A 27733-nucleotide genomic window follows, 5' to 3' on the forward strand; every position below is an offset into this window, starting at 1 on the left:
ACGCACGCACACAATGTGTTGCCAGGACAATGTTGGGTTGCTTTGACTCGTGTGTGTCTCTACTCACATGGCAACCACAGCTGTTGTGCAATAAGGAAACAACAAGCACCAGCGACTGAGTGGAGGGTGAGAGTTCATGGACGACGGTTTACGACGTCCCGTCTCCTGCTGAATGAAAAGCAGCTGCTTGGAAACTGCCAGACTGTAATAACAGTACATATCAAACTCATAATCAGTCGAAAGAGCTGCAGCCATTCATCGATCAGCGCTACTGTGAGCCTGGAATTCAGTGGCTCACCTCCAGATGCCCATGGCATGTCATAACCATCTCATTATGTTTGCTCTCTTTGGTTTTAGTGAAACGGTTGCTCATGTCCTGAGAGCGCCCTCTAGTGGCCTCTGACAGTGAGGCCACTGTTTCATGCAGCCCCCACAGATCACAGGCAAAAAACACACGCGGATTTGCCAAGTTAAGGATAAGGAATTGTCCACCGGAGCTTCGGCTGTTGCAGTGTTTCATGGGAGGCGCAGTTAGAGTGGTGGGACAGCCTTCCTCATTACAGGGGTCCAGGCTCCCAGGACCCCCTGAAGAGTCAAGCCTGATTCTTCAGTAAAGCCGTCAGTTGGTTGGACTGAAGACAGTGGTTCCAGGCCCGTGTTCTATTGGCCATGCGGCCGGGAGTGGATATGGTGAAGTGCAGCCGCGGGTCACATGACTTCTTCCATACGTGACTCAGCTGGCCATCGTCAGCAGGTGAAGGAGCAGTGACTGAGTCCTGTGGACACACAGATGTGACGCCTGGATGGCTCGCCCTCATGCCCAAACTCTCTTCTGCTTCATGGAGGCAGACCAGCAATGACGTCAGCGGGAAGAGAAGAAAAAACACCGTTACAGGTTAATTCCGGATGTTTTGATCTCCAACTGTAAATAGAGTCTGGGGAATATTTGAGCAGGATCTCCGACCTCAGACGAACAACCATGAACAAAGTGTAGACTAAACATCAGCAAGACTCTTCATCCACTTCCTGAACTCTGGCACACTCGTGCACGTGACGTGCGTGCTGTAGTCTAAATACCAGGACACGTTCTTCAGCCCGACCACGCCACTTGACACTGAAGGCATCGGCTGAAACTGCTCCGGTGTTGACGTGAATCAGCAAATGCATTTGATGACTCAGCATCCATCCATCCCTCTGTTTCCATGAGTGAGAGACGGAAGAGGTCCTGAGTGGAGGACTCAGGACCTCTTCCGTCCCTTCAGGACCAGGCCAAGACACACAGCAGCAGTTGGACTGGGAAGCTTCCTCGGACGACTGCTGACTTGCTGCTGGAGAGTCAGGGGGCTGACGCGAGCCCCACCTGGAGCGCAGCTGCCGGCGTGTGGGACCCAGTCACCATGTGTAAGAAGGTGTGCGTCCTCCTGCGAGCAGCCTCCGCCCCAGGCACAGCTGTCTCTCATGGACTTCCTGGCAAGGTCAGAGGAAGATGAGGAGCATTCTGCTTCTGCCCTGAAGCCCTGGGTCTCATTCACCTTCCATAGCTGGGAAACGGTGCAGTCATTTTGATTTCCTGTTGGTGAAATTCATTCGTTCATCTGTTCAAGTCACGGCCCCAATATCTGTGTTGCTGCAGAACTTTGATTCAATGATGGAAGCGTGAGAAAGAAACGGCGGCGTGTGACACCATCAGCAGGACGAGTGTGTTGCAGGAAGCTGGAGGAGGCGGAGAGTGAGGGGCAGGTGTTTGTGTCCAGCTTCCATGGACCACCGGCTTTGCTGGTCCTCCTTACTGAGCCACTGTCTCCTGACGGTCGTGAGTGGTAAAGCAGCCGTCAGGTTGACAGGCAGAGGAGTCAGCGCTGGCTGTCTTCTGCTAATGCTGCCGCCTGCCTGTCAGCGCTGGTGTCAGACCAGACTCTCCTTCACGCCTCACGGCCTCATGGCCTCATGACCCACTGCCTCGCGCGCGCGTGTGTGCGTGCGTGTGTGCGTGTGAGTCTGGAGGCTCCTGCTCTGCCAGCTGCACCATCTCCAGGCCTCACACACTGCCTGGGCCTGACCCACCTCTTTCCACGCCAACGCTTCCATGTCAACACCCGCCGCCGTGCCTGCGTGTCTGTGTGTGAGAAGATAGCTGCCTCTCTGGCTCAGTCACACACATGCGAGTCTGGACCTTCGCAGCCACTCACACACGCGCCTGCGAGCCACGGCCGAGCAGGACGACTCCCGTCACTGGCACAGTCCCGCGCCTCACGTTGAATCTGTGAGGACCGAAGTGAGCAAAGCTTTCACGTGGGCGCGCGCTTCACTCTCTACCTGTCACTGAACCAGCACTCGCTCGCCTCTTCTTCTTCCTTCAGGTTCCTGCTGAGGTCAAGGGAAAAGCAGCAGTAGCATCTTCGGCGTCGTTGTTTCACTGGCACCGATCCGTCAGGAGAGAGGATTCTGGATGAGCCGCCGACAAATATTATTCAGTCATGAGGCAGGAAATCAAACAGACCGGGCAAAGCACCTACGCTAACTTCCCTGGGAGTTCTCGGGGCACTGCGCCCCCTACAGGCAGTTGTAGGAGCCGCAGTTTTAAGTCGGAAAATTGGAATATGGACGTCCAAGATGGCTTCCCTGAGTGTAAACAGGAAGTAGAAGTTCTTGATCTGAACGCTAAAATGAGGCGGCTCACATGCAAACATGGCGAGCTCCAGAGCGGCTTCAGTGGGCGTCGCCGTCTTGTTTTCCGAAGCTCGGCTGTGACGTCGTCCCAAACCTCTGAGGTGCTCGTAACACTCCGTAGGGCGGTGTGGAGCGGCTGGACAAGAGAAGGAGCATCAGGTCCTGCTGGACGGTAGAGAGACCTGCAGCTGGACGGTAGGGTGCAGAGGAGAGCAGCTACCGTGGACATGCTGGGTGGAGAATGATGGAGGGGCTTGGCAGAAGAAGAAGAGGAACGCAGATCCATGTGACTCGGCTGGATGATCCAGTCCTGCTGACGGCACATGCCGATGGAGGACCATCACTTGTAGCGACTCATGAGGAGTGAGGAGACGGAGCAGAGAGAAGAAAGTGCCGTACAGAGACAAGACAGTCACCATGGTCTCGAAAGTGCTCCTCTGGACCTCACAAGACAAGGTTTGTCTTCAGTGAGTCACCAGTGAGGCCGACCTGCTGAGCCATGACTGGTGCTCGAGGACCTCACGTGACACAAAGCAGAACAGAGGTTTCCAACAATAGTCCACCTGGCATCCGCTCGTACCTGACGGCTGGAAGAACGGGACCCGAGTCAGGCCTCATGCCTGAACTGGAAGATCCGGGCGACTCAAGGAACAAGTGTCCGCCAAAGAAGCCCAGCAAAGGCCTCAGCTCCACCTCTGGTTCCTCTCTGGTGTGGCAGAACCTGCAGAATCACCAGAGCATCCTGACAGTTAACTGATCCAAACTCCTGCCAGTCCTGCTTCCCATGATGCTTGATCACTGAAGGACAGACCAACATCCAACGGGACGTCACTCCCCCGCCTCCACTGTGTGTGTGTGTGTGTTTCTAGCCACAGGCTTTTCTGGCTGTGCAAATGGTTGCTTAGTCTTTGTGTATTTTGCAAAGAAGTGTGTATATTCAGTGGCTTCTTCTCTGGTGTGAATCAAGGAGGAGCCTAAAACAAAGTGGAGATGGCAAGTCTGATAACCCAGGATGGGTGGGGGCCCTCAAAGTTCCGGAGGGGGGGAATGATTCAGGGCTTGGTCTGCTCCAGACGGACCTTAATTTAGTGACAAATATTCCCGAGATTCTTTGATCAAATTTAACTGAAACTGCATTAAGACACAGAAAAACGTCCCCCAGTGCTGATTATTTGGGGCCCAGAACTGTCACTCCTAAAGCCAGCACCTGTTGCAGCCCACGTGACTGGAGTCCTGCAAGGCTCATCATCCCGAGGAGCAAACACCAAGAGCATCTGACAGAGAGACGCAGCGCTCACACTCCACGCTGGTCACCAGCCCTCCTGCTCCAGCTGGGCCCAAACACACAGCGGGTCCAGTGGGGTGGGCCGCCTCGTGGTTCCAGGGCTGAGTGGGCTCCTGAAGAGTTGGCGTGATAGAATCCAAGCATTGCTGAGAGTAGCCATGTTTACTGCATGAGAAAATGAGTTGGAACATGGTGCAGTCAGAAGCACAGTTTGTTCTACAGCCCCCAGCGTGGCTCTCGCTCACAAGCGTTCCCTCTAGAGAGACCACCCGGCCGCTCAGCCCGGCCCAGCTGAGGACCGCTCAGTCCAAACCTCTCAGGGCTGCTGAACTACTGCCTCGTGTAGACACTGTCATGCAGAGCCAAGCTTTATCCCAGGTCCTCACCAGGTAGTAGAAGTGAGGGGAAATGTGTTCAATAAGGCAGGAGATGATCACCGTCATGTGTTTTGGCCCTGGGGATGCCATCTTTGTTATGTTGCAGGAGCAGACGAGCAAACGTGGCCCCTGAGGCCCTCAGGAGCTGCAGCTTTAACGTCACAGCCTCTGCATGTGGAGAGGACACAGACAAGATGCTCTCTGTCAGCAGAGAAGATCAAGCACCGTGTGCGACTTGTGGAAGTGGCAGGTGCTCTTCTGTCGCAACTGCTGCACCTCCTGCCACATGAAGACTGCAGAGTGTTGGCTGGGAGTCCCAGGCCTGTGTTTGTGGGCCGCCTCCCTCTTTAGAGCGCTGCTCTGCTCTTTTACACAAACTTGATGAGAAGGACAGAGAAATGAAACACATTGCTTTTGGCAGACGCACACACACACACACACTGTGGCCCACCGCTGTGACCTTTCAGATGCAGATGGAACAGCCGCTTCCCTCGGCTGCCAGAATGTCAACATCTTCTGCTCCTTCTCGCGAGCCAACTTGGCAGCAGGTTATCTTCCCTGTCCCCGCCACACGCACACACACACACACACACACTGCGTCGCTCCTTCAGCAGCGGGCCTGCAGACCTGAGCTCTGCGGGGCGGGTCAGCGCACCTCTCCTGTCCCAGTCCTCCAAACACACCGCCTGGGTCCCGCTGACCCAGTAACTCAAGTCTGGCTGACCGCGGCGGCACCTTCTGCAGGATCGGCGCCGCGCCGCTTATCTGCAGACACGTCTCCGAGCAGCTGGCTCCACTTTAGTGGAATGCTTCAAAAGGGCTTCAAAGATCCCAAAATATTTCTCAGAAAGGGCCGTGAATGTAAAGAGGCAGAGCGAGCGTGGTGGCGCAGGAAGGTTGAGGGTTGCTGGAGGCCCATCGTGATCCGAGCCAACAATAAACATGGCCTGACTGCAGCTGTTGCTCCTGCGCCGGAGTCACGCATGCGCAACCACGTGCCGGGATTTGGACAAGCACTGAGAGGCGGGAGTCACCTCGGCCCAGGACGATGCTGGAAGGAGTCATGTGCAGCAGAGTTGGTGCTCAGCTTCAAGTTGCAGTGGAATCCACAACAACCAGCCGCGACAGCTCCTGCCACACGTTTGTGTCCAGAGAGAAGGAGCGTCAGAGGGAAGCGGTCCGGGTGACTTGACTCTTTCTCCTGTTCCACAGCTCATTTGGAAACACCTCACCAGGGCTTTGACACCAAACACGTTGAGTTGAGGACCAAGCGGTGTGGAGTGCTGAGACACCATGTTAGGAGTGTCTGTGTGTGTGTGTCGCGGTGCATGTGAACTGCGGTGGTTCTGAACACCAGATGAGAGTCCTGGTCCTGGTCCTGGCGGTCCATGTGCTGTGACACACACGTGCAGGGTCAGAGGCCTGAGAGTGAGGAAAGGTTTTCCTGGTGGAAGTGTAAACACAGGTCTGGCCTCCTTCCTTCTCCAGCGTCGGCTCCCGACACAGCACATCCTGCGAGCTGATAGACGCTGGACAGGAGGCGAGGACGCCGGTGATGGGGCCTGGTTCAGCAGCAGCTGAGGGGGACGCTGGAGCGCCGGGTCCTGGGCTCAGATGTCCCGCAGGGAGAGCTTTGATCTGTGGAGCTGAGTGGCCCGACAGTGCAGTCAGGAACCTCCAGGCTGAGACGGACCTCCCTGCACGTCATGTCTGTTGTCATAGCGCTGCTCCGGTCAGAACACCTCCACATATACCGCAGAGCATCTGTCTGACTGACTGGTGTCTGACTGGTGTCTGACTGCCAGATCAGGACGGGCAGAGTCAGGAACTAGTCACGTGGATCGATGAGCTGCGCAGCCTCCGTTCAGGGTGGAGGTCTTCGTGAGAAGACAGGGAAACGTGCCTCCGGAGCAGACCAGGAAGTTCTCCCGCCGCCAGAGGTCGTGACCCCGGGTGGCCCGACTGTTGGTCATCCGGCTGACTTGGGCTCAGATCTTCGTCTGTTCTGTTCGTCTCAGGGTTCGCGCTCCAGTGGAAGAAAAACCAAGCCACCAAGAAACCATTGACTGAAGTCGTTGATTCATGACGTTGACATATGAATTGCAAACAGTGAAATGAGCTAAAATCAGATCCAAAAGTGGAAAAGGTTTGTTCCACTCTAACTCAATCATTTTTGTAAAACAAAACAAACCCTAACTGGCTCATTGCCGTATAGTGGGAAACCTTGTGTCTGTTAAATGCCTGCTCTTGTTATCAACGCGAGTGTGGAGCCAGGATGGACGGGGTGTGGCTACTCTGAGGAGCCACCAGAGGGCGCTGTGGTACCGTGGCGCTGCTGGAAGAGACTGGACAGATTGAGTCGTTGTTGTCTTCTTCAAGATCGAACACTCATGAACACATGAGAACACAGAGATGTGGAGTGTGTGTGTTGTGTGTGTGTGTGTTGTGGAGTGTGTGTGTTGTGGATTGTGTGTTGTGGGGTGTGTGCGCTGTGGAGTGTGTGTTGTGTTGTGTGTGTGTTGTGGGGTGTGTGTGTTGTGGGGTGTGTGTGTGCTGTGGAGTGTGTGTGTGTGTTGTGTGTGTGTGTTGTGGAGTGTGTGTGTGTGTGTTGTGGGGTGTGTGTGTTGTGGGGTGTGTGTGTTGTGGTGTGTGTGTGTGTGTGTGTTGTGGGGTGTGTGTGTGTTGTGGTGTGTGTGTGTGTGTTGTGGTGTGTGTGTGTGTGTGCTGTGGAGTGTGTGTGTGTGTGTGTGTGTGTGTTGTGTGTGTGGCCAGGTCACAGCTGGCGCCAGTGCTGACTGTGGATCTGGGGGAATGATCAGCCCTTCATCCCGGGGCTGTAGTGAGGAAGCATCAACACCAAGTGTCAGATCCGCCTCAGTGAATCGACAGATCATCCGTTCAGGCCTTTTCCATGAATATTGCAATGGCTCCAAACAAACGGTTTCCACTCCCTGTGTTCGTTCACTTCCACTTTGACTCTGACCAATCACAGGGGAGAAAGACGAGAGAGCGAGTGTTGGTGCTCTGTTAGCGTTGTTATTACTGTTCTTATGAGCATTATTCTTGGTTCAGGACCTTTGTTGGAGGCATCTCACCATAATAACTATTCAGTGGGTGAAACACCGACACGCGCAGGAGTACAGACATATATACGTCTATCTATTGATCTTGGCCTCTACTGACTGACTGACTTCTCATGAACCGCAGTGAGCTTCATGTTGGAGGAGCGAGGAAGACAGTTGTCTCGCTAGAGGGCAGTGTCGAGCCACAGCGCGCGGTGCACCACCCGGCAGAAGAAGTGGCCGCTCCCGACCTGCTTCCGCTCTAGTGCTGACGCGTCCCTGCGCCGCTCGTGTCCGACGTGTCAGTCCGCTCTCAGCCGCAGCAGGAGGAGAAGCTCAGAGTCATGGCGCCCAAGGGAAGCAGCAAGCAGCCGTCGGAGGAGGACCTGCTGCTGCAGGACTTCAGCAGGAACCTGTCCGCCAAGTCCACCGCGCTCTTCTATGGCAACGCGCTCATCGTCTCGGCCATCCCCATCTGTGAGTCCGCTCCACACACACGCACACACCACAAACTCTGCCTCCGTCATGAAGACGCTCTGACCATCTGGCGCGCGCTCGGGAGCCGACCGTGGCCCCGCGTCTCAGTCGAGGCCCCTCTCTCTCTCGGTCTCTGTCGTGCGCCGCGAGCGAGCCGCGCTAGCGCCGTGCTAACGGCGTGCTAACTGCAGGGCTCTTCTGGAGGATCTGGCACATGGACCTGGTCCAGTCGGCGCTCCTGTACGCGGTCATGACGCTGCTCAGCACCTACCTGGTGGCCTTCGCCTACAAGAACGTCAAGTTTGTCCTCAAGCACAAGTGAGTCACTGGCTTCCTGCTCGGGTGCTTGGCTCCAGACCGAGTCGAGTGTGGAGCCGGGCTCTCTCTCTCTCACTGTGTGTGTTCCTCTCCAATGAACCGGACCCGTGCTCTGTGCAGAGTCGCCCAGAAGCGCGAGGACGCCGTCTCCAAGGAGGTGACGAGGAAGCTGTCGGAGGCCGACAACCGCAAGATGTCGCGCAAGGAGAAGGACGAGAGGTGCCGGGCCATCTGTCTGTCGAGGGCGCCGCGATGCTCCTGTCTCACGCGCAGTCTGACCTCTGATGTCTGTGCTCCTCAGGATCCTGTGGAAGAAGAACGAGGTGGCCGATTACGAAGCCACCACCTTCTCCATCTTCTACAACAACACCCTGTTCCTGGTGCTGGTCATCGTGGCCTCCTTCTTCCTGCTGAAGAACTTCAACCCCACGGTGTATCCTTTCTGTCCCAGTCGTGAAGCTGAGCAGCCTCTCACATGTATGTGAACATGTTCCTCAGCGCTCCCCACAGAAACTACATCCTGTCCATCGGCGCCTCCTCGGGACTCATCGCGCTGCTGTCCACGGGCTCCAAGTGAAGGGCCCCGTGAAAGGAAAGAAGGGAGGGAGGGCCGTGGGCTCACGTTTCAAATTCATGAAATTCATGAACAAATGTCTGGGGACTTTTGCTCCAGGTCTTTTGTGTTGTGCTCTCTTTTGTATCAATAAAAACCACCATGACGTCCCTCTGTGTCCGGCTCCTCGGGGTTAAGGTCCAGACCATGGCCAGGGACCAAAGCATCTAGAGATGTTGGTGGAGAGAGAGAATCCTTTGAACTGGGCTCAGCAGCAGCAGGAGGAGGAGCCAGACGTCTCTGGAAGACTCCACACGCTCAACTGAACCAAACTGGAGCCCAGTGACGGTGACCCACAAAGTGAGGAGCTCGCTCTGTTAAAAACACATACAGGTCCTCACAAAGACACAAGTACAGGAGCAGCTGTGGGGAGTGAAGTTTCCCTCCCATCATCTGCGCTCCATGAGTCTGTGAGTGTGACTCCAGTGATACAAATCAAACGTGACATCTGGGGCGGGAACAGAGCGCAGGCTTGGGTCCAGGTGAAAGATGTCAAGGTGACGTGCAGCAGTTGAAAACAACGTTGTTGAATGTATGCTTTAACTCCTTGTGAGAGAACAGTACTCAGCAGAACATGACTTTCACACAGAGTAAGGCAGGCAAGACCCCAACATCTGGATGTGGCACTGACGGAGGTTTGACGGAATGTCATGGGTGGGACAGAAGGTTTATTCTGAGCAGAGCATGACAGCGGAGTCAGATGGTGAAGTGTCGAACCCACCTCAGCAGACAGACAGTCCACGTCAGAGTCCACGGAGGTCAGTGAAACGTGTCACTCTCGCCGTGACGACGCACATCACGGAACCCGTGAGTCAGCGCTCTCTGGCCGAGGGATCGTGTCCTGAATCAGTCTCGACTCGGAGACCGTCACGCGCTGGTCCTCCCCGACAACAGAGGCCGAGCGGGAAGGGCTCCGTCAGGCACAGTGTGGGGGGTGAGCCTGCAGGGGGCGCCATGCACCCCGATTCTTCACGGACACTCGAGGCGCGCGGCAGCTGGGAGGCGGAGTGGCAGAGGTGCCCATGAGCAAGGCACTTGCAGTGACCCTGTGGTCAGAGCAGCTGCTGGACCGAACCACCTTCCTCACTAAGATCTTGTCATGGAGTCAAGAAATCAAACACAGCTGGACAGGATTTTTTTAGAATGGCGAGTGAGATTTCTCTACCTTTTCAATGTTCTGACATCGACTTTAATTTTTTTAATTTTTGGGGGGAGGGGGCAGGTGTATACCACAGTATTGAAGTATTTTAAAAGCATCGTCTTTCAGTGCTGTTGGATGAAAACAATGGTATCATTAATGAGCATGACATGACAATACTGATCTGCTCACATTTCACATGGAATTCTTCATCACATCTTTTGGTATAGTCGGTATCTCAAAAATATAAATTGTGGATGACTGTTTTGTATTAAATCTGCTTCCCAATGTTTCTTCTACAGCTATTCTTCGGTCTATATGTGACAGGATCTCATTCTACGCTCAACACACTGACAATAAATACATAAATATATAGATATATATTTGTCTCTTTCAATGTCACGGCACATTTGATCGTGACGGTGATTGTGCACGGATCTTTGAGCCAAGCTGTTTGGGGAGCTCTTGTATTGGTTTTTCACTTGTCAGTTGGAAACTCCTGCTTCTTCTCAGGGCGACGCGGACACTGGTGATGGGCTGAGGAGGCCTCACCAAACAGTGCGTTTATTTTCAGAGCTCAGCGGGTGGCCTAAAATGACCGGTTCGGATCCAAAGCTCTGGGGTCATAGAGGCCCCGTCAGAAGTCCCGGTGTGCACATGCGGCGTCAGGAGGCTGAGCGGCCTCAGGGTCCGTGGTGTGAATGCAGTGGTCGGGTTGGGTTGATCAGGGAGTGCGGTCCGAGGTCAGGCGGGAGCAGGCTTCTCTAGGATCGGTAGTCCTTCTTACTGTACGGCCGGTTCCCCAGGATGTGGTCAATGTCGGACACCACGTGAGACGTCATCTTGGGAAGAACCTGGCCGGGACACGGAACCTTGGCTCACTGCAAGGATCTGGGGGGCGGGGGAGGGGAGGGGAGGGTCCTCACCTGTATGGCTCCGAGGTTCTCGGTCAGCTGCTCAGGGTTGGACGTTCCCAGCAGAACAGAACTCACGCCCTCGTTCCTCAAGCACCAGGCTGAGACAGGAAGCGGGAGTTCATCAAACGGCCACTAGAGAGCGCACTTCCACTTTACACTTCCGCCTGAGCGTCTTCACACCAACTACTTGTTACTTCTGTTTGAGAGTTTGTTTGCAGGCTTCAGTCCCTACCAACGTCACTGAACTGGAGGAAACACAAACTTGAGCAGGGAAAGTGTCCTCACCCACAGCCAGCTGGGGCAGCGTGCAGCCCACCTTCTCTGCAATGTGGTTGAGCTCCTTCAGCTTGGCCTGCTGCTTCCTTCCATCCTCGCTCACGATCTTCTCCTTCAGCCACTGGTACGACTGCGAGGAGAGACAAACCAGCCGGTGAGGCCGTGAACACGCCAGCAGGGAAGGTGTGGCGGAGGAGAGGAGGTCACCGACAGGTGACGTTTCCACTGCCACCTTGGCAGGAAATGAACCAAGATGTGGGAACTGTTGTCCAGATTCAGCTCACAACTCTGGAGGGTTAATATCCTCACTGAAGAAGAGGAGAATTCCAGACTCGTCCGTCTGTATTTCCAGCCACTCTACTGGGAAGTTCCTGGAATGCAAACATTTCCCAGCAGCGGCACAATTCCCACGGTGCCACGGGCCTCCTCCACGATCGGAATCTCTCGGACAATCACAACAGAAACATGGAGACACTCGCACGGGAGCTGAAGAGGATGATAGGATGAACGTGCAGGAGACACCTCAGATCCAGATCAGCTGGACATGAGAGAGACCTCAGATCCAGATCAGCTGAACACATGAGAGAGACACCTCAGATCCAGATCAGCTGGACATGAGAGAGACACCTCAGATCCAGATCAGCTGGACATGAGACACCTCAGATCCAGATCAGCAGAACATGAGACACCTCAGATCCAGATCAGCTGGACATGAGACACCTCAGATCCAGATCAGCAGAACATGAGACACCTCAGATCCAGATCAGCTGGACATGAGACACCTCAGATCCAGATCAGCTGGACATGAGAGAGACACCTCAGATCCAGATCAGCAGAACATGAGACACCTCAGATCCAGATCAGCTGGACATGAGACACCTCAGATCCAGATCAGCTGGACATGAGAGAGACCTCAGATCCAGATCAGCAGAACATGAGACACCTCAGATCCAGATCAGCTGGACATGAGACACCTCAGATCCAGATCAGCAGAACATGAGACACCTCAGATCCAGATCAGCTGGACATGAGACACCTCAGATCCAGATCAGCTGGACATGAGACACCTCAGATCCAGATCAGCTGGACATGAGAGAGACACCTCAGATCCAGATCAGCAGAACATGAGACACCTCAGATCCAGATCAGCTGGACATGAGACACCTCAGATCCAGATCAGCTGGACATGAGAGAGACCTCAGATCCAGATCAGCAGAACATGAGACACCTCAGATCCAGATCAGCTGGACATGAGACACCTCAGATCCAGATCAGCAGAACATGAGACACCTCAGATCCAGATCAGCTGGACATGAGACACCTCAGATCCAGATCAGCTGGACATGAGACACCTCAGATCCAGATCAGCTGGACATGAGAGAGACACCTCAGATCCAGATCAGCTGAGAGCAAAAGCCCAGCAAGCCAGGTGTCAGTAATTGCTGCTGCTGACGAGGCTGATGGCTCTGGGGCGCGTGGACCACCCCCTCAGGTGCAAGTGCTTACTCAGCGTTTTGACTGCTTCACTTTACTAATGATCACTGGTTACTTTTCTGCCTCGTCCAGTGCTTTGTCTTGAAGTTTAGGCATTCGACTCGGGCGACTCTTGCTGAAAGGCTGAAGTCAGAGCGGCGTTGAATACCTTCATGGACGCCCTGGAAGATTCCGGAATCCCATCCTCGTATTTCCCCGTGATGATGCCACAGGCCAGCGGGGACCAGGTCATGGCGCCGACGCCTGCACCCACCAACAGCAGGTGTTCAGGACACAGGCAAAAGTGAGGAGTCTGTGGAAAACTTGCCGATCTTGTGGTAAAGTTCCGGCAGCTGCACTTCCACTTTCTCCCTCTGGAAGAGGTGATACTCGGCCTGCTCACACACCGGAGGGATGAGGTTAAACTGCCGGGCCACTGAATACGCCTCCTGAGCAGGACACCAGAGAAGAAGAAGAAGAAGAAGAAGGTGAGGCTGCATCAGCAGGCAGGGAGTGTGGCGTGGCACCTCCGGCTCACCATGATCTCCATAGCCGTCCACCGTGACGTCCCCCAGTACATGGCCATGCCCTGGTTGATGACGTAGGTCATGGCCCGAACAATCTCTGCACACACACACACACACACACACACACACACACACACACACACACACACACACACACACACACACACACACACACACACACACGCACAGCAGCCGCAGTGAGGGACGGAGCTGTCAATCCTCTTAGAATTCAGAAGAAAGGACAGCAGGAAAGTGAGTGCTGCCAAACTCAAACTGTGATCCCTTGTGTTTTGACACATGCGTTTACTTTGACTAGCTGCCTGTGTTTTTGCTGAAATGAGAATGGAACGAGACTGTCACCAAGTTTAAATAAAACAAGAAGGTAACATGTGCCCGTTGTTTATTTCTTGATTGTTCAATATTTGTTTCCCAAAATGCACCAATGACCTCAGATTGAACATCCTCACTCCTGGGAAGAGTAAATGGGAGGTTGCATCATCAACATCTTCCTCCTCAGATCTGCAGGTCACTACTGACAGCAGGAGGACAGCTCCTGAGGGGAGAGGGCCGCAGCCACCATTCAAGCTGACTTCAGCACCGTGGTGCCACACGGGGGCGCTGCAGCGCTGCGTCTCCAGCCTGCTCATCACATGACCTCAGCAGCTGGACCACAATGCCTAACCCCACTGGGACGCACAGGCCAGGCTCGGCAAAATCACCACCTCTCCTCTGCACCAGTCACATGACGCTCAGACTCACCCTCCATGGGCGTGTTGCTGTCCGGGCGGTTGGCAAACACCACGTCCACATAGTCCAGCTGCAGCCGCTGCAGAGAGCCTCGGAGACCTGCAGACCAGGGGAGGATAGTCAGGTGAGCCGTTCCCTCCCCACAGGTCGGGCGGCGCCGTACCTTCGATGATGTGTTTCCTGGACAGTCCTCTCTCTGTCTCCGCTCTGGAATCACAGTCAACAGCAGACCACACACCAACCGTACGTGACTCATGAGGGACTCAAACGTTAGTCTCAGTCTAGACTGCACTGACGACACGCAGCAAACAGAGAGGCCAGAAGAGTCTCTTCACTACGAGACGAAGATGAGCCTCGACATCAGCGGGAGTGTCGTGTGTGAGGGTATCAGTGAAACAGTGACTGCTCGTGGATGGACTCACTTTCCTCCCCAGTAGAGTTTGGTTGTGATGACCAAGCTGGACCTCCTGCACAGACAGAGATGAGAGGAGACTTGCTTCAGCTCAAGGCCCTCGTCTCTGGAGCCTCACGTCCGGAGGAGCTCCCATGAAACAGTGACTCTGCTGAGCTGCACACACTCCACCCTCATCTTTCACCATGTCCACACACACGGCAACAGTTGGACGTCCTCCACGGTGGTTTCCTCACGTCTCATCGGGTGGAGTCATGTGAGGTGGGTTCAGGGAAATGAGGTTTCACCTCGTCACACTTCATATTTCCAGCCACACACACACACAGACGATGATGTCCTCATTACCTCCAGCACTTCTTCTTGATTATATTTCCCAAAATGACTTCGGCTCTGTAAGGCAACACAAACGAAGTGAGATCATTAAACAGCCATTCGGAAAACGCCGCTCCACTCCATCAGCAGTGGAGGTGATGGACGCAGACAGACAGACAGAGAGACAGACAGAGAGAGAGAGGACACGGCAGGACTCCACATCACTGACCACCACAGACCGCACTACTCAGTCACAGCTTCAAGAGCCTGTCGGCATGCTGTGTGTGTGTGTGTGTGTGAGTGTGTGTGTGTGTGTGTGTGGCGCGGCAGAGAGTCCAACCAGGACCACTGGCATCCTCTTCTGGGTGCTTTGGTTTGGCCTTCTCACCACAAGATGCTGAGATATTTTCAAACATCACTTGATGCAAAAAAGACCATTATCTGGCATCCAGAAATGGTTTGGAGCCGAGTAGGTTTCTACGACACTGATGCCATGCTGTGGACACATGCGCCTCCCAGAGCTTCTCATCCAAAGTTGGATTCACATCTGACACCAGAACAGCGACAGCCAGCCAAGAGAGTCGCACCTGCCGCCGGCGTAGACCTCCGCTGTGTCAAACAGGTTGACTCCACTCTCGTAGGCGATAGTCATCAGCTGCTCCGCCACCTGAAAGAGTTAAGTTCACACACACACACGTATCAGGCTGAGCACCAACCGGACTAAAGTGCACGGCTAACAGCAGCCTAGTGTTCGTCCTCCATGTTCTGATACAGTCAGCAACAATAACACCTGAGCGGAGTCTGGGGAGCTCGCAGAGACAACAGAGCTCATGCTGTTCCCTCATGTCGTGGCTCACACGCAGACTCTAAACCTGAGTATATGCAGTATCATGCACTGCACCTCTTATCAGGAGACACCCAGCCATAAATCATCCATGTTCACCACATGGCACTTCTCCAATTGATTTAGGATCCAATTCATTTCAGGTCCACAGACACAAAACTGTGGCTGCTTCGTGCTCGTCTGTACGCTGATGCTCCTCCAGGCCTGGGTGGCCTGAAGAGTTAAGAGTGAGACATTCCTCTTCAGCTGTGCCCCGACAGAACTGCTCTCTGACCATGTCATGACTCCCTGACCCTACAGAGCTCCAGCAGAACATGGGACCTACCTCGTCAGTTATCTGGCCACCAAATGTCACCCATGTTCCTGCAGACACACAGAGAGAGAGAGAGAGTTAGGAGGGAGGGAGTGACTGTGACCATCGCTCACGTCAGATGATGGAGATCAGGTGCTAAACACTGCACGGCCCAAGGATCCAACCAGTGCGACCCACGGCTGCTTCCATCCCTGTCATGTGGTGAGAGGAGTCGGTGTTAGGGTTGTTGGTTGGTGCGACCAGCCTGTGGACGACGACACGGCGGAGCGGAGCCAAGAGACTTCCTGCTATCTCACGTAGACAGAGAGGTGAGCTGTTTTTCACCTGGGAAACGCCCGGTGCAAAAGCTTATGTGCAGAGAGGCAGCCAAGTCTGGGCTGCTTGACAAGATAGGAGACAGTTTGTGCTGAGACACGCTTGGAAGGACATCCAAGAGAAACCCAGGCTGCAGTGGCCATCTTTCACACTACGAGTTCCCTGGGTGAGAGTCAGGAGTGGCACATCAATGACTGTCATTTGGTTCCATCATGGACCCCAGGTTGAAATACTATGATATTGATGTTGTTCTATCTTCTGACTTATGAAACACACAAGCCGTCCGTTGTCAAAGGACTCTGTGGAACAACTTGCTTTGTGCGTCTGTTTCCTTTCTGTACCAACAACTTCCGACTGATTGATATCGAGCATCTCTCCGCTTTCATCTTCATTCGTCTTCTGGCTTGGAGGGTTTAGATTTGGAAAATGCTCAGGCGTGTGTCCTGCTGAAGCCGAGTTCATGACCTTCAAGTATGGCTCACCAAGTCAACCAACATCAGCTCCTCACACGGCCAGGATGCAGTGGCAACCCTCTCCAGACTCAGTTCTGCCAGCAGCCGACGGCCAAAACATGGATTTGAAAATCGCGGAAGAAAGACCTCAAAGATCCAGCATTTGCCACTGTCTGTCCTCGACTGTCGAACATAAGTGTGAATCCCCAGCCCAACCCAAACTCCCCCCGGCAACACCTCGGTGCTGGGAGAAAAATGGACACTGACTGTTTCATGACGCCTCAGCAGAACACTGATGCCGTGTTCTCATTTTCAGAGTCCACTAGATGGCGCTCTTTGCAGTGAAATATTTGGATTTTCACGACAAGTTCAACCAAATCTCACATCATCTTTAAACCAGGAGCTGACCTCTACTTGTATTAAACCTACTTTCCCCAGGGAAGAAACTCCTAACACTTGGAGGGCCAGGGTTCTCCAGACCACACGCAAAGCAATAGCTCCACCTTCCACCACGAAACACCCTCCATTCAGTCATTCCCCAGAAGACGCGCTGTTCCCACTGGCTGCTCCATAATTTCACACCACATGAATTCATCACTTGTCTTCCGACCCTTTGGACCTTCCATCATCATCTGCCACACAATGATGTGCAACAGTGGCAGCGGGACACTGAGAAAACAGCAGAGACAAGCGTGTGAGGCAGCAAGGCTTCTTCATTCATTCATGGCTGGATGCCAGCCAGGTGCAGGACGTTTCTGAAGGAAATGTGTCTGCTGTTCTTTGGCATTGTTCTTGACAGCGCCTGCTGCCTGTGGCCTGGTGAATCACTCCAACTCTGCTGCCTCCCGCAGGGCTGGGCTCCTAATCGCTGCTGATGACGCCACCACGGCTCCGAGTTAGAGGATCAGCGTGGGATGGAAACCCTGCAGCGCCGTGATGTCAAGGCCACCGTGGTTTCCTCAACAGCTCAGCTATTGGTCGGAAATTAGAGCTCAGTCAAAGCATTCTGCCGCTGGAAGCTGCAGGTGGAAAGTGTCAAGCATTGAATCAATGTTGCTATGCAACACCCTCAAATGGAGCAACCTGGTGCTGTTGAGTTCCCTGTTGAGGGACTTCACTTCAGCATCAGTCACTCTGCAGGACAAACGACTCTAAGCTGGCCTCTCAGAAATACACGTCCAGCGACAAGGCAAAGCCCCAGACTCACGAAAGATGGAACTCACTTCCACTGGCAAAACCTCCCTCCCTGGTAGAGCTGCAGCCCGGACCACACCAGACCAGACACTATCCAGTCTGGAGAGCATCCAGACCCAGACCAGACCAGACACTATCCAGTCTGGAGAGCATCCAGACCCAGACCAGACCAAGACACTATCCAGTCTGGAGAGCATCCAGACCCAGACCAGACCAGACACTATCCAGTCTGGAGAGCATCCAGACCCAGACCAGACCAAGACACTATCCAGTCTGGAGAGCATCCAGACCCTGACCAGACCAGACACTATCCAGTCTGGAGAGCATCCAGACCCTGACCAGACCAGACACTATCTAGTCTGGAGAGCATCCAGACCCAGACCAGACCAGACACTATCTAGTCTGGAGAGCATCCAGACCCAGACCTGACCAAGGCACTATTTGGGAAAGAGGATCCTCATCCTTCTGTCACATGTGTAGGAAGCAATGAGCAACGCTGCCAGCCACCATCGTTTCATCCAACTGTTTCTATCAAAGGAGCCAACATTATTATACAGTATTGACGGCAGAGAAGGTTAAGTGCAAGGATAAAGGGGAAGAGTGGTTTTGGGACGATGGGAGTGAAAATAACTTCTGAGTGTTTAGGTTTTCCATTTGTGCTTCCAGATATTGTCGCCACCTGCCATCACATTTGATATTTCTTCCAAACGGTTCCACTGAATCAGGTCTGTTTGCTGTGAGGGTGCTATGTTATTGCTTTAGTGTCAACACCCCCCCATGAAACACAAATCAAAAATCCAAATCCATGTGGTTTCTGACAAGCGGCTTGCAGAGAACGGCGGAGCACTGTGAGCAAAGTAAGCAGAAACGGAGCAGCAGTAACTCCTGGTCACAATCTCGACTAACACCGGATCCATCCTCCCTCCACCGTTTCACACTGCAGGCTTGAGCTCTCGTCGCATTTCCAGAATTCATCAATCAATACTGCTGCGTCAGTGCAGAAGAGGCTGGTGTGAACCCCTGCCAGAGAGAGAGTGTGTGTGTGTGTGTCGTCCCTGACTGTCCAATACGGTGATTTCACACCGAAATGCTGAGGCAGCTCCTCGTGCACCTCTTGCACCGTCCGCTGTGCTCAGCCAAGTAAAACAGAGTTTTCATCGTTGTTCCCAAACAATTAGCGCGGCGCGAGCTATCTAGCTAGCGTGAGAGCTGTCAGCAGCGGCGCGGTTCCACAGTGGGTGGCCTTGTTCATCAAGCCATGATCTATGATCGGCTGCATCTGTTGACCAGCCTTTGGATCCAGACGGGGCTACAGCTTTTCTTGAGCCACAGCTTTCAGCTCAGAGTGAGAATCTGGACGAGCATGAGGAGATGTCAGTCATTCAAGTGCGCCTCATCCCTGCTTCAAAATCTTGCTCTTTCTTAGCTAATTATTACACACACACACAGATATTTGATTGTTTCAGAAAAGAAACAAAGCTATTGGTGACAACGCAACATCGTTCCGGGCACAACAAATTCCCAGAGTCGATTTTTTCTTCTAATCGATGAAAAGAACATTGATGAAGACAGAAAACAAAATAAAAACTGTGACGTGTGATAGTACACATGCATTACTTCAAGCAGCCACTGGACACTTCAGGCATGTTCCAACTTCTTTTTCAAGCAAGACTCTTGATGCCAGGTTTCATCCTTTTTCCACTACTGTTGGATTTGGTTGCAGTGGCCTGACTGTAGACATTGTGCAGCACTTGTAACGACTGAAACAGTGTGCTCATATTCAAAGCCCACTGTCTTTTCAAAGATCCCTACGATCAGAGCTCAGGAGGTGGTGCTCCAGGTGTAAAAATCAGCTGAGATTTCACTGAAAAGGTTTTTCTAATCCTACACGCCACCTGGTGGGCTCTGGACATGAGGACACGTGTTTCATGAAGCCTCATCATCGACTCACTGTCTTTCATGGAAATAAAACACACAACTATAATGTGTAAACATGGTACACATGGAACAGCCAGGAGAAGTCGACTCTAGATCCCAGTAATTCAATGCGTTTTTCTCCCGAACCCTGGGCTGCATGCCACTGTGACTCAGAGTCACTGCCATCTTGCCTCGGTGCAGATCTAACCTCAGTCCAACCTCTGTGGACCAAAAACAACTGCTTCAAGCGGCAGGTGCTTACAGAGAGAACAACAGCTGAAGGGCTGTAAACAAAAACAAAATGGGAAAGCAGAATGCCATAAAGTCAGAAAACAGTGATGGAAACCTTCCAGACATTTTCTTTAGTAAACCTTTAGACGAGATTACATTTAATTAAACACATGGTATATACAGGTGTATATATATATTCAAGTGCTTGGACGTCCTCATCGTCTTGAGGAGTTCACTTGTGAAGAACAACAGCTCCATGCCGTCTGACCATTGCCACTACAGTCCATGGCCTGTTTGACTCTGTAACTTGCAATTTTAAACAACATTTGCAATTCACGTTGTGTTTGAGCGAGACGCCAGAAAACTATTGATGAATCCATTACAGTTGAACCGTAACACCAAAAGGAGGCTGTGCCCAACAGTGCGGACGATCCACAGAGGCTGGCTGGGTCAACATGGCGTCAGTGGTGGTGTTTCTGCTACTGTACAGCTCCACATGCTGTCACTGAATCCAATACACCCGGAGAACTGTGTGACTTCACCAACTGATTTAGACATCCCAACATGAATTCAGGCGTGAGGCAAATGCCCCGCACTCGCCCTCTCACGTCATCCAGTTAGATGAAATGCTTTTGGGATTAAGTGTTGATCAGAGGGGAAAAACAATCATCCAACAATTGGATGTGGGAATCAAATCGTGCTTGACTTACAGTAAATTTAAAGTTGATTCTAAACTATTTTTTTCTTTTTCTTTTTTTATTGAATTATTTTAATAACAGGATTTTTTTCCCCTGTATAAATTGTGAGGGTTATTATGATTATCAGATGTATATGATGATTATTATTACTCAGCATCTTTGAAATGAGCCATCAAATGTCCAAAGACAAACAGAATCAATGTCAGATGAGCTTGGGCAGGAAGTCAGTTGACAACTGTGGTAAAAGACCATCATATCTGATGCAAGCAGCTGAGCTAGCGATTCCCAGCAGCATCTCCACTTCAGTAGCAGTTCATGAGGGGTGGAAGCATGAGTTTGACCGTACTCTGGTGAGTTCAGTGCTTCACACTGCGAAGACATACCACTGACACCTTTATTTAGAGGTTACGACACTTTCCTCTGGTATAAGATCCACACCACTAGTTCAATTCAGTTGCATTATTGCGCCGCTCAAAGGAGCCTTCTCTTCTGTGCAGTGAAGAGCTGAACACACAGGCCCTGGTCCTCTGCTGTTGTCAGAGAGCTGGTTGTTATCGCCTCAGAAATAGGTATAAAAGAGGGTGTGCGTGACAGCTCATGCCTCGTGCCTCCTTCCCGTTCCTGTGAAGAGATTCTCCAGGCAACCCTCAATAGCAGTGCCCACTAGCAAAACAAGCAAAGCCTTGCACCGCATTTAAGTGGAGCCTGTGTTGGCAATCCTCCTTCCACAGTGGCACAAAGAAATGATAAATGATACTCACCCAGTCCTAAGCAGGAAACTCTGAGTCCAGACTTGCCAAGGTTCCTGCAACGACAAAGCCTGGTCAAATCCACATGATCGATCCATATTCAACAGTGAGAAAGCCACGTCAAGACCACGCCAGACTGTTAGCTTGGATCTCCACCAGCGCTGACGCGTGTTCCATGAAGTGTTTTTCTGGAGCAACAGTGGAGTGCAGGTGTGCTGCGTCTCATCCTAGGGCCGTGTGCTGTTCTAGTCCTAGTCTTGTCCTGAGATTTACACACCTGCACTCGGACCCTGAACAGGAAGGTGTCGACAGAGGTGGCAAACAAAACCAGCAGAAAACTAGAACTGCACTCGAGCAACCACAGAGAAGAGAGGCTGCAGCCCGACCACAAACTGGACAGGAAGCCTTTCATGTTCAGACGTCTAGAACTGCAGGAACACTACTCTTCTATTACGATGGCCACAAGAACCACCAGGTGGCTACACATGGATGTGCAATCAGGTGGAGAGGATTCACCAATGGGACGAATATTCTCTTGAACAGAGGTCTGTGGGGATCCAATGCATTCTGGCCTCATGGTGTGCAGTGGAGGCTGGTAGCTGTTTGACGCTCTTAACTTAGAGAAAGTTTGTTGGTGATTTTGTGTGTGACTCTGGTTCACAGTCCTCCCACAACAGATCCTGTCGAGGTCCTGTCTGAGAGAGCAACGATTCTGGAATCAATACAAAGTGAAGGACGGAAGACTGTGAAATGTGCGTGTATCAAGTTGAACCTTATTAGCTCCTTATCGATGAAGACAACCTAATAATGTGCTTGCAGAGGAGATTTTTTTTTAATCTTCCAAGACATCTTCAAGGCAATAACCCGATCCGTCTGGCTCCTGTGCAACCTGTAACTCAAGGACAAAGTGGTTGCTGTGCCGCAGGATCAATTGCATTAAGGAGAATAATGGCTCTCAATTCTGCGCTGAGACTTGAACTCCCTGAGCCAAAACGTTACGTGTCCGTGATCCTAAAAAAATACAACTAGAGAGGACACTCTCAAAAGAAGAAGAGCAGGTGCGAGGCTAAGAGTGCCCTCTAATTCATCAGTTTATTTGCGGCAGTGGAACTGACACAGTTTCCCGTTGGGAGGATTCTGGAATTGCTTTGTGATACGTCTGCATTTTTCAAGGTTTTTTTTTTTTCCACTCCAAGAGGGATAGTTGAAACAGTGTGGAGAGGTGTCCCGTGAAGCCACTCTTGAAATGTGCTTTGATTGGTTCTCCACCATGGAACAATGGAGCCTGCTGGGAAACTGACTGTCAGCAAGCCAGGGGGGGTAAAAGCAGGGTTGAGTGATCCCAGTCTCGCTCCCTCCCGCAGCGGCTTTTGCATCCTAGGTTGACCCCAACGGCAGCCTTCGGTTCAGCAGCCACATCGACAACACATCTAAAGTCATTGGCTGGTTGTGTGTGAGGAGTGTGTGCTGTGAGAGCATGTGACCAGCCTCATTTTCAGAGTCGGAAGCCTTGAATCCATTACCTAAGTAACAGTTTGAGACTTCTCATTAGTGTTCGTTTTTCATTTTTTGTCTTTCAAATTCAATTAGTTTGAATTGTTTTGTCGAGTGGGTTGGCTAGAACGTCTCACTTTCAGAAAAATGCTCGGCTTCAGTTGAGTTATATCATTTTTGTTGTTCTTCTTTCAATACAATTGGAACAAGACTGAAGTAATAAAGACTGGACCAAAGACACCATGTGAAAACAAGCATCAAGTTTGTATAGACGAGGCTTTTGCCCACCATGGCACTCGTCAGCGTCTCCCGGTCGTCAACACAAGGGACGTCACAGACTTTAGTGAGTCTTGACTCTTTTGGGTTTTCCTGTCTTTGTTAGTTTTGGTGGACTATCATTCCCATTTGCCTCCCACTAAAGGCAGATGTGCTGCAGCCTGGAGACGCGGAGTGGCTTCCTTTCCATGGGAGCGGTTCCACCGGTTCAGTCACCATTTAGTGAGCAAGTTACATGTTATTCGACGTGAGATTTTGCTCCCATTTAAAGGTCCAATCTTGGTCAGACGGTCAGGTGGTTTTCAGGGCTGTCATGAGAAAGCGTTTGCGATCCGGCGAGTTCACCAGCCGCATGCTTAATAATGCTGGAAACAAAGCCTGTAAAACAGACCGCAGAGCAGCGAAGTGGGGCTCTGAGACTCGGCGCTGCGAGTAAGTCATTAAGAGGGCTGGAGAAACGACACTTACTTTGTCGTTTCATCGAACTAGCTTCTGAGGGGATTGTTAAGGATGAATCACTGACCGTTCATTAGCAGACGATGAGCGACCCCAACACAGAAGCTCACACAGCAAGTCTGGGAGGGAATCTGGCTTTCATTCAAGTTCAAAGGCTGGTGAGGGCTGGCGATGCTCGGGTTGCCAGGTCTGTTTATTCTGTCCAAATATGCTGAATCGATGGCGTCCCCCTGCCAACCGTCCACACACCAATACCAGACTGTCTGAGTGGGCATGGAAGCAGCTCAGAGCTGATCACCAGATGCCCACCTGGAGGAGGCCCCCCTCTTGAAGGTTGCTGAACGGACTTTGTTGTTATTCACCACCAGCTTCTCCAGTCTCGACCAAAGGCGAAAGAAAGGTTTGCAGAGACTGCAAGCGACGCAGCAAGCGTGAGTGAGCCTGTTCTGTAAGGTTAGCAGAAATAGAATGGCTGGCAGAGTCCTGCCCACAGTCTGGACAAAGTTAGATCACAGCGAACACAGAAGCTGAGTCAGGCCGCGGACGCTCCAACGCTTATTGATGATGCTGCGGATTCCAGGCCCAAACCATGAAAGATGGTGATCCAGGTGCACTCTATTTTGGGTTTAAAGAGACAGCGCTGGTCGCTTTCCAAGCACAGAACTGACAAATCATGGTGGAAAGGAAACACAGCGAAGGTGGGATGACGAACAAGCAGGCTTTCTGTGATGGAGTCCATGTCGCTCTCAACGTGGTACGACTTTACAGGACTCTCTGCTGTGCACCTTAAGACTGTCCTCTGTTTTCTCAGAGGGCAATGGCCTATTGTAGAAACATTCCAGACCAAAGGCTGAGATGTCACTTCACCAATGAAGCCACCTGTTGTTAGTTTTTCTAACTTAGCAGTTCCTCAAACACATCTTGTTGTCAGAGCGGGTGATGTCGATTACGTCGCAGAAGCCGGGGAATCTTGAGGCTCTCTGTGGAGAAGATTAAGTTTCATCTTCCTCACGCTTGGCGCTCAGAGAGGCCGCTAAATGAGTGGCGGCGGCGGCAGTGGTGGGGAGGGCGTGAAGTGAAGGGATGGAGACGATAATGCTGAGGAGGAAAATAAGATTCCCCCACTCGGGAGGTGAAAGTGAGAACGTGATCCTCTCCTTCATTTAGAAATCGTTTCCAACAGCTCTTCGCATTATGCAAACAACACATATAGGCAGCCCCGCACCAAAGCTCCGCCCACACTCCCACTCAAGCAGTCCATCAAATATTTATTGAAATAAGAACCCCCCAGTGTTTCCACACTAACAAACCTTCTCCATCAGTGAGGCTATTCATCTCCACTTAAACTTGTCTTCACTTGCCTCATGATGGACAGTAATGGCTTGCTCTAATACCCCAGGCACCGAGGCAATAATAGCCCCGTCCTCTCACGTGTCAGCAGTTTCCTTGGATCTGGTACTGACTCCACCATTAACTCGGCATCACCACAGTCTGACACAGTGTGTTTAATTGCCAGTTAAGACATCTGTTTTTCATTTAATCCATGCTCCGACAGACAAAGATATTTGGAGCACAAACACAACAGTCAACAAAAGATATTTTACATTCAGTGCTCCAAATCTAAAGGAAGAATTTGATCGTTCCTCATTCACTCTGAGCTTCGGCACATTCCCGACACCAGTTCCTGCTCTGCCACCAGGGGAGCACCCCTCCAGAAGAAGCAGACCAAGCCACCAGAGCATCACTGGAACATCACTGGAACACAGCCTGCATCAAAGTTCATTGATCACACCCTTGAACCACCTTCCCAAACCAATCACAGGACCCCACTGAAATCACAGCGCTTCAAACTGATCCCCAAACTCCACAACTTTGTCAATGAAACTGCTAATGGAGAAGCAAACGCACCAATGCTGGCAAAGAAGAAAAAGAAGTGCTAATGAGTTGCTTTGTGTCTCCGGGAGACGACTGAGCAGGACGAGAGACGCTGCTCACTCCAGGCTCCTGCCTCTTGCCCCACGTCATGTGAGGATCACAGGCTTTGGGAAATGAAGGCCATCAGTTCGTGTGAAGACCCGGTTCCATCCCAGTCCAAACCCAAACTGTGGCTCAGGAGGTGTTTCCAGTGGCTTCCTTCTGAGCGCCACACTCAACTTGGAATCAATCTAGCAATGACAGAGAGACGTCTTCATGATCAACCTCTGCTATTTTTATACATGACTATGGTATTGTTCATTTTTATTTTCATGTGTATATCAAATCACATTCCTGACGATACAGAATCGATTAGCAAGGTGCCAACCTCCATTTAAAAATAAAAAGTCGCTCCATTTTGCCACTGCACACCACGTCCAGACGTCACAGCGCAGCCCGCTCTGAGACACACGCACACCCAGAACATACCCAAACCGAGACGGCAGAACAGCCGCCAGTACCAGCGCCAGCTTCGCTGAAGTCCAGCGTTTGGCGTCACTTTGGGCTTGATTCCGTCTGCAACGTTGACGGGAGTAGATCATGATCAGAAATCATTATCAATAACAGCAATTTAGATCATAAAATTGGTTTTTGAATCGTGGCCCCAAAAATCAGAATCGAATTGTGAGACAAAGATTCACACTCCTGATATAAACTCTGTTTTGTCTGCATTTTGTCGGAGCTATTGGGCCCATGTCATTTAAAGGCAGCTGTTACAGGTTACTGTGGCTCTGCACAGCACCAGAGACAGAAGCGCCCAACCTCCACCCAGTCCAGGAGCAACGTCGAGGTTTTTCTACAAGAACGAATAGTTTTGCTGAGTTTGGAGGTCGAGCGTCGGCCCACTCTTTATGACACGTCTAATAAAACATTGCATCTTTCCATCCATGCAGTACCACGGCTTTGGCCGTTCTCATGTGAGCGGGATTCTTGAGTGACCGAGTGACACTTGCCCCCAGATGACATTCCATACCATAGTCTTTATGTACGAGTTGGCAACGTCTGGTCGGTTGTCAGAACCAGTATTGTAAAGTTGAGTCAACTTTTCAGTAAAGCAAAGTAGAACTCTCTCTGATGTTGCACAAGCTGAATGGCTCAGTACTGTGCATCGTCTCATCGTTCATTGTGCAGTGTATGACAAGACAAAAAGGCGATGCACTGAATAGGGAGTCAAAGCAACTCCGTGAGTACCTTCACCTGGAAAACACCCAACTGTGTTTCTTTCAAAAACATGATGCTGCGTCAGGCATGGAGACAAATATAATGAGGAAATGTAATTGGCACACAGATAGAACACCCAGTTGATGCTACGTGAGTCCACTGGTGGTTAATATGGAAAAAGAATTTGGCCCAGGAGGGAATTGGTTTCACCTCCATGAAGCATGTGAGACGAAAATGGAATTGCTGTTTACGCAGCAGAGACACGTCTGACACGCTTCTCAGCCCAGAGAGGAGCAGAGCGGGTGAGGCTGCATGAGGACGCCACCTGAGCTCCGGACAGGGACTGGGACAGGGACACAGTCCTAACCCAAAACAGTGCTTCTGCGAGCAGATCTCTGCCCACGACAGTACACCTCACTGTGGTGGAATTAAAAAATGGAGGCCCATTACAACACAGGGCTGCTACCGAGCCACTTCATCGCTACATTGAATTGTTCAGCTTGTACTGTATGAGGTTGTTTCGTTATTAGCCATCAACCGTGGCCCGCAGTCTTCAGCCACAGCCACGTTTTCCACTATTAAAGGCTGAAACAATCAAGCTGCAATGAAACCTGCTGTTTGAAAAGCAACAGAATCCGATGCTGGCTCTCCTCAACATACTGTATTCACTTGGCCATTGAACTCAAACTCCTGGGAACTGTGTTGCCTTTTGCCTCATGTGAAGGTGGCACTGAATCTTAAGGAACCTCTGACGTCCACGCTGACTCTGTGTTAATGAATGTTCTCATTTCTTCACCACATGGCATCAATAATAGAGTGAATAACCAACTCCGTCGTCATTATCTCTCCATTTGAAACGACGAATGAATCATCTTGGTGAGTGGCTCAAACGGCAACAGAGGAACCACAGAGGAATGCTGTTGTTAGCCAAGGCGGACAGCTCAAGACAGCCACAGAAAAAAACCAAAACATTCTTGGCTCCTGACTCCGAAGCTCAGAGAGATTTTTGAGGAGAATGAAACATGCATTTAATGATCATAATGGAATAAAAGCTC

General features: G+C 51.6%; 2 protein-coding genes across 6 annotated transcripts in view; one reads left to right on the forward strand and one right to left on the reverse strand.

The window, feature by feature from the left end:
- The first annotated feature begins 7648 nt into the window (after positions 1 to 7648).
- Positions 7649 to 8927, forward strand: ssr3 (signal sequence receptor, gamma). Its single transcript, XM_053872343.1, has 5 exons — positions 7649 to 7871; positions 8063 to 8189; positions 8310 to 8408; positions 8491 to 8622; positions 8700 to 8927. The coding sequence occupies exons 1-5, from the start codon at positions 7739 to 7741 to the stop codon at positions 8764 to 8766; spliced, it is 558 nt and encodes a 185-aa protein (XP_053728318.1). The 5' UTR covers positions 7649 to 7738; the 3' UTR covers positions 8767 to 8927.
- kcnab1a (potassium voltage-gated channel subfamily A regulatory beta subunit 1a) overlaps positions 7878 to 27733 on the reverse strand; it is a 64653-nt gene continuing 44797 nt past the window's right edge. For 2 of the 5 annotated variants that reach the window (XM_053872337.1, XM_053872339.1), the window contains exons 5-17: positions 21330 to 21373; positions 15774 to 15811; positions 15192 to 15271; positions 14638 to 14682; positions 14303 to 14347; positions 14044 to 14087; positions 13893 to 13979; positions 13145 to 13230; positions 12935 to 13055; positions 12776 to 12870; positions 11143 to 11263; positions 10867 to 10955; positions 7878 to 10794 (exon numbers count right to left, since the gene is read on the reverse strand). In XM_053872337.1, the coding sequence (XP_053728312.1) occupies positions 10705 to 10794; positions 10867 to 10955; positions 11143 to 11263; positions 12776 to 12870; positions 12935 to 13055; positions 13145 to 13230; positions 13893 to 13979; positions 14044 to 14087; positions 14303 to 14347; positions 14638 to 14682; positions 15192 to 15271; positions 15774 to 15811; positions 21330 to 21373 (985 nt within the window). In that variant the 3' untranslated portion in view covers positions 7878 to 10704. The remainder of the gene's footprint in view (positions 10795 to 10866; positions 10956 to 11142; positions 11264 to 12775; positions 12871 to 12934; positions 13056 to 13144; positions 13231 to 13892; positions 13980 to 14043; positions 14088 to 14302; positions 14348 to 14637; positions 14683 to 15191; positions 15272 to 15773; positions 15812 to 21329; positions 21374 to 27733) is intronic. The other 3 variants (XM_053872341.1, XM_053872342.1, XM_053872340.1) reach the window with 2 other exon arrangements.

Source organism: Synchiropus splendidus, chromosome 8, assembly GCF_027744825.2.
Source record: "Synchiropus splendidus isolate RoL2022-P1 chromosome 8, RoL_Sspl_1.0, whole genome shotgun sequence".
Taxonomy (NCBI): Eukaryota; Metazoa; Chordata; class Actinopteri; order Syngnathiformes; family Callionymidae; genus Synchiropus; species Synchiropus splendidus.

Excerpts from the sequence above, each read along its gene's own strand:
- ssr3 (XM_053872343.1), top strand. The coding sequence starts at position 7,739 with ATGGCGCCCAAGGGAAGCAGCAAGCAGCCGTCGGAGGAGGACCTGCTG. Across the intron at positions 8,190-8,309 it reads AAGTTTGTCCTCAAGCACAA|AGTCGCCCAGAAGCGCGAGG; the intron begins GTGAGTCACTGG and ends TGCTCTGTGCAG. Across the intron at positions 8,409-8,490 it reads CGCAAGGAGAAGGACGAGAG|GATCCTGTGGAAGAAGAACG; the intron begins GTGCCGGGCCAT and ends TGTGCTCCTCAG.